General features: G+C 37.2%; 1 protein-coding gene across 1 annotated transcript; it reads left to right on the top strand.

The window, feature by feature from the left end:
• The first annotated feature begins 2,135 nt into the window (after nucleotides 1-2,135).
• TIM13 (translocase of the inner mitochondrial membrane 13) lies at nucleotides 2,136-5,525 on the top strand. Its single transcript, XM_048679410.2, has 2 exons — nucleotides 2,136-2,405; nucleotides 5,108-5,525. The coding sequence occupies exons 1-2, from the start codon at nucleotides 2,289-2,291 to the stop codon at nucleotides 5,252-5,254; spliced, it is 264 nt and encodes an 87-aa protein (XP_048535367.1). The 5' UTR covers nucleotides 2,136-2,288; the 3' UTR covers nucleotides 5,255-5,525.
• The last annotated feature ends 605 nt before the right edge of the window (nucleotides 5,526-6,130 follow it).

The following is a 6,130-nucleotide window of genomic DNA, read 5'->3' as shown; positions in this document are numbered from 1 at the left end:
ATAGACCCCTGATATAGTTTGTATGCCACATTTTATTTCGATTGAATAAAGCTGGGTGACACCTCGAAAAAAACATACTCATAGTCTACAAAATACAGTACAGTTGTACGCTGACATCACCGACCGAGACTTCGCGAAGTCTTAGTCGACTGAGTCCTAGAGGGAACCTTTTGTTTTTTTCTTTTCATTCCTATTCTTCTTCTTCTACTTTTCCTTTTCAAATTTTGTTTAATTTCTATTTTCTTTTCATTTCAATTTGTTCATATTAACAAATAGTTTTTGAAACGTGGGAACATTTTTCAAATTTAAAATGAAATTTTTTCGTAAAATCGAGAACATTATTAGAAATCAGTTTTTGTAATGTATCATTTCCTTATTCATGATTTTCTTAAACTCACAACATTTTGGGAATTTGTATCACTTGTTTCAAATCCATGAATATTTTTCGTATTCATGATTTTTTTATAAATTCAGAACATTATCGATGCCATAAACTTTTCTGGAAATTTGTAAACATCTTTTGAAATACAAAACACTTTTTCAAGTTCATGGACTTTTTTGAATTACATGAATTATTTTCTAGATCATAAACATATTATGATTTTTTTTACTAATTACTAAACATTTTTTAAGTCTGGGAACATATTCAAATTCATACATATTTTTCGAAATCATGAAACATTATTCAAAAATCCAATAATTTTCTGAAATACAGGAATATTTTGTAAATTCAAGAACAAGTTTTGAAATCCAGAAACATTATTCAAATCTTGAACATTTTTCTAGAAATTCCTTTTTTAATTTGGAACTTTTTGATAACGTGAACTTTTTTGAATAAGTGAAAAAAAGAAAAACATGAAAACGAATGAAAAATGTCCCGTAATGGGCGTTCCAAAGCTTGTGCGGGTGTGACTGTTTGCTGCGCTTGCGAGAGCTATATCTCGCTTATAGCGAGATGGAAATAGCTCTTCTATCAGGTGAAGGGCAAGCGGGCTGGCCCGTTCGCTCGCGGTACGTTCACTCTGCTATGGTTTTCTTCGGGGTTTTTCCTTTTGTTTTTTTACTTTTATGTTTTTGTTTTTTTATCGGTTTTCTTCTGTTTTTCTTTTTCTTCGTTCTAACTTCTTGTTTCTTTGTTTTTCACTAACTTCTCTGTTTTCACGGACTTTTTTCTTTTCTTTCCTTTTTCTTTATTTCTCATTAGTTTCCTTTTGTTTGTTCTTGGTTTTCACCGATTTTTCTTTATTTTCGTTTTTCTTTGTTTCATTCTTCAGTTTTTACTGATTTCTTTAGTTTTCTTCATTTCTATTTCTTTTCACCGGTTGTGTTTGGCCATTCCTTTCATTTTATGTGTTTTCTTTGGTTTTAGAACTTTTTTTTGTTTTCTATGTGTTGTTTGTACCGTTTTTCTCGGGTTTCTATGTACATGTTTTATGTACATGTGAAACATTATTTCTGTACATGTCAAATGTTTTTAAAATAGACAACCACATGAACATTTTAAAACGTTCACAAACATTTTTCTGTATGATATCAACATTTTTCTTATACATTTGAAGTATTATTTAATAATTTATTTTAAAACTTTTGAATAACATGTTTTTAAATGTAGCTTAAATTTCTCGAAACACATTAACTTTTTGAAATATCATAAGTTTGTTTAATATGCTATCAGTTTTTTTTACTTTTTGAATAACATTTTTTAGAATGTAGCTTAAATATCTTGAAACACATTAACAATTTTAAAATGGCATAAGTTTTTAACATATTTTGAATTAAGCTAACAATTGCTTTAATTTTTTTTGCGAATGAACAATTGCTTTACATTATGTTAACATTTTTTTCATATTCCCTATTTTAATATATTTTATTTTTTAAGCTTTGAATTATATGTTATTACAATATTTTCCAAAAGTAGGAATACTAGAAAAAGCAAAAAAATACGAACAAACGTAAAAACAGGAGAAAAGACGAACTTACGTAGAACCTACCTGGGCCGGCCCATTTGCGACGCCCTGACTAGCGCGGTCGGTCCAACTCGTGATAGGCGAGGTATAGGCACCCTCGACATGGCCCACATGAAACTTGTTGCCCAAGAAACAATATGGGCTTATATGTTGCTGCTGAAATTGGACCGGCCCTTTCCCAGTCCGACTAGGGTTTACCCTGCCTTTGCGCCGCCCCCCGACCTCGGTATAACCCGCCGTCCCCAGAAACCTTCGGCGCAGAACGCACCGTAACCACCGGGCACCATCGAATTCTTGCAAGGCAAGCAAGGCGAATTCGGCATGGACTCCTTCTCGTCGCCGTCGATGTCGTCGTCAGGGTCGTCCCCCAACCCGGAGGCGCTCATGGAGCAGATCAAGGCGCAGCTCGCGCAGGCCTATGCCCAGGAGCTTCTTGAGGTGGAATCTCCCTAATGTTTTGATATCTTATTACTTTCGTTGATCTGCTTCTACGTGGACGGCTAGGCTGCTAGTTACCAGGCATAGATGATTCTTGATTCGTCGATAGCTGATTTGCTTAGAAGGGGAATATTTGGCTTCGTTTCGTTGGGGCGATAATGTTAGAACCGGAGGGGATTTTTTTTTATCGTGCTTGCAAGTTTTTTTTTCCACTATGCTAAATGCTAAGGCTTTTATAGATAGATAGACTGTTTGGGGGCTTGCAGATTCTACTTGAACAAGCAGCAACTGCATTATCTTTGATTGCCGGGTTTGAGCTCTGTTGATTTCATTCAAGTTTAGAGAGAAATTCGGTTTAAAGACATCTATTAAAAGTAAGCTTTTTAAAATAAAAACCAGACCAAATCTTTTTGCAATCCTGATTGCTGTAATAAATACAATTGAATTAACTAAATTGAGTAGCTGGTTAGCAATTCTGCATAAAAGGATTATTATCTTGGAAAGAGCTTTACATGTAGCAGCTGTTCAGCCATCCTCACCATGCCCATTGACTTTAATACCTTTCTGCATCTTATATGATATATCAAGATGATCTGCATCGCATTTCAACTTAACTGGAGCAATATGGCATGACTAGACTGCAGAATAGTAATTTATATTGTTCTATTTTCTTGCCCTATTGAGCAACGGTCGTTGAAGACTAAGAATCCAATATTATAGAGTTTTATATTGCGCATTTTCAGTGGCAATAGGTCAATTTGCTGAACCTGGCTGCATAAAGATCCCTAAAAATTTCTATTCATACTAGAGTTTGGTATGCCTAGATGTTTCCTTGAGATGATCCATGATGCCCCTGTACACAATACAGTTGCATCAATATTTGTGAAATTCTAATATCACCAATATACGATTATTTATTTATTTGTAAAAGGAGAAGGTATAAAAAGTCCATAAGTAGGTTAGTAGGAATAAATGAAGTTACTCTATAAGACAATATTATACAGCACCGATTATTTTTAAGCAAAAGTAGTACCGATTCTTCCTAGCACACCCTTGAGCAATATTGATGCTCTAGTTGTACCTGTTATACCTAATGTAATGGTATATGGCCTGGCAGAGTTGTCGGTCACCGCAAATCTCTTCTTCTCGTAAGATTATTAATTTGAGTCTGTATGGATTGTTTGGGTTCTTATGTTGTGGTTGATGGTGACAAGTAATAAATCATTATATGGCTCTTAATTTTGAAGGATATCATCAAGGTTCTGTTTGGTGATGTTCCTGTTGTGCAGGGGCTTACAGCTTCTAATTTTGCACACAAGCAACTTATTTTGGTAGGAGTGATTAGGTCTTCTACATTGTCCCTGCTAACTTAAGGGTAACCCTTTTTAAGTGCATCTGCATTGCCTAACACCTAATTATGTCCATAGATTAATTTAGATAACGATGACATGTTCATGGTATTATCTGGTTGGTCTATTATTCTGATATGAACTATTATTACTTTGCACTGGATTCAATTAAGTCATGCTCTTTTTCTTGGAGATATGTGGTAACCTCTAGCGAATGGTGATGTAGCATGTTATACATTTTCTTGTCCTAACTATTAATAGGGCACCATAATTTGCGCTCGTGCGCGATTTTCGACCACAAGTTTCTGACAGGCCAATCCGGGTGTTTTTCTCCCCTTTGCTGTAATAATAGGTTGCATAAGACGCAGTCCATTTACTTGTGTATCTTGATAAATTTTCTGTTTGCCTATATTATTTTGTGCAATTTATCTATTTTGATTGATGGCAAAATCTTATTATACAGTCTTTTTTTGTGGGTGGTTATACAATCTTTTTTCTTGAATACATAAACTTTCCACTTTGATAGTACGAACTTTCTACTTAAATTCTGTTAAAAGACACTAACTTTCTATGTATGTACAATCTTTTCACTCTTAAACGAAACTTCCTATTTGAATAGTAAGACTTTCTACCAGTAAGGCAAAACTTTCTAGTCTGATAATAGTATAAAGTCTCTATTTGAATAGTACAAACTCTCCACTAACAAAACAGAACTTTCTACTCGAATAATACTTACTAGCTTTACTCAAACAAAACATCCTACTTACATAATACAAGCTTTCTAGTCGAACAATATGAACTCTCCATCTGAAAACAACATTGTTTAGTGTTGGTTAATGAGAAATAGCCATAGTATAAATTAGGATTGCTTTCCCACTTGAAAAGCTTTGGCCTGTTTAGCTGTGTTCTCGTCTGAAATATGAGAAAGAGCAAGCTTATGGGCGGTTGAGGTTTTCAGCATTAAAAGTGGTCGCCTGGCTGCAAATTGTACAAATCTTTTGGGAAGGGGTAAGCCGAGTGCACAGGTCATTGTGGATTTTTCTAGGCTTGCTGCAGTTCCATTATTATTAACTTTTACCTTTGCATCATCTATTTCGTTCATTTGGACTGATTGGTCGTCATTGATGTCACATGAAGGAGTTTTGAAACTCAATTGTTGCCTGGGGAATGGATATTTGGAAAACTCTCTTGTTTGCCTCTGTCGTTGCCTTGACAAACGGATATGCACATCTTTTTAAGATCATGCCCATCATTGTGGAAATATAGGCGTGTTCTCTGTAAATTGTTTGTCTAGACACATTTCCTTTGCTAAATGCAATAACACGAAGCTAATTGTCTCTTGTAATTTCGCAGACCGTTGGGAACAAGTGCTTTGCAAAGTGTGTGACCAAGCCAGGATCAAGCCTGAGCGGAAGCGAGAGCAGCTGCGTGTCACGCTGTGTTGATCGTTACATTGAGGCAACTGGCATCGTCGGCCGGGCTTTGTTCAGTCACCGTTAAGAAGCTGGGTAGTGATGAGATGAGGTGAACTGGTAATATGAGGCGAGCTTTTGTCTAGAGTCTTGTGTGGTCAGAATACAGTAACAGTTGCTACTCAGGTCGTCATGCAGTGTTTGGTTGGGTCGGGACGCTCCATATTTTCATTGCGCCATTGTAGGTTTGCGAAAGAAACAGGATGTATTTGAGTGGTGAAGGTCTTTTGGTTAAACTTGTTCTAATATTATTTTTTCTGAGCAACAAACTCGTAATAACCTCGTGCAGTTCTTCTTGATGTTATGTTTTGCCCATATGTTTGCACTGCTACATGCAAGCATTTCAGGTGAATCTGCAATCCTTCTAAGGTTTCCTTTGATTCAAAGGAATTTTAGAGGATTAGACTAGATAAGAATTGTTGGTTGTTTGATTCATGTACACTGCGCTGGCCTGTCGCACATGTCGCTGCGGTTGCCACTAGCATCATCGCATATGTTTTAGTCACAGCTTCTAGACTTGCCGGTCGTAGCATATGTTTTGCCCTGTACGCGGTGGTTGGTTGGAGCACCACCATAGACGGTTGCAGCTTTCGTCGTCATAGGTCGAAGCTCTTTCCGTCGTCGGTTGCAGCGATCGTAGCTTGTCATGCCATCATTCCACCATGCTGGTCGTCATGCCATCATTTCACCATGCCGGTTGCAGCTCGCCGCCTACCACACGGGTCCTTGCAACACCTCCCCCCTAATTACTGCTCATGGAACACCTCATTGCCCTTGCACATAACACCACTCACGCAGTCGCAGCATGGTCATCGGGCGGTTCCAACATCTCCAACCGCGTGTCGCAACACTCCGACGACAGCCACGGCAACTTAAGAGGAGGGGAAAAGGGTGGGCAGGGCGA

Source organism: Triticum urartu, chromosome 6A (genome assembly GCF_056163025.1).
Source record: "Triticum urartu cultivar PI428250 chromosome 6A, HENAU_Tu73, whole genome shotgun sequence".
In the NCBI taxonomy this organism is placed as follows: domain Eukaryota; kingdom Viridiplantae; phylum Streptophyta; class Magnoliopsida; order Poales; family Poaceae; genus Triticum; species Triticum urartu.
Note: the sequence above shows the minus strand (reverse complement) of the source record. Positions and strands in the feature narration are given on the sequence as shown.

What these genes read in the sequence shown, in the direction of transcription:
- TIM13 (XM_048679410.2), top strand. Translation starts at nt 2,289, where the DNA reads ATGGACTCCTTCTCGTCGCCGTCGATGTCGTCGTCAGGGTCGTCCCCC. An exon ending in ATGCCCAGGAGCTTCTTGAG is followed by an intron (nt 2,406 to 5,107) that starts GTGGAATCTCCC and finishes GTAATTTCGCAG; the next exon opens with ACCGTTGGGAACAAGTGCTT.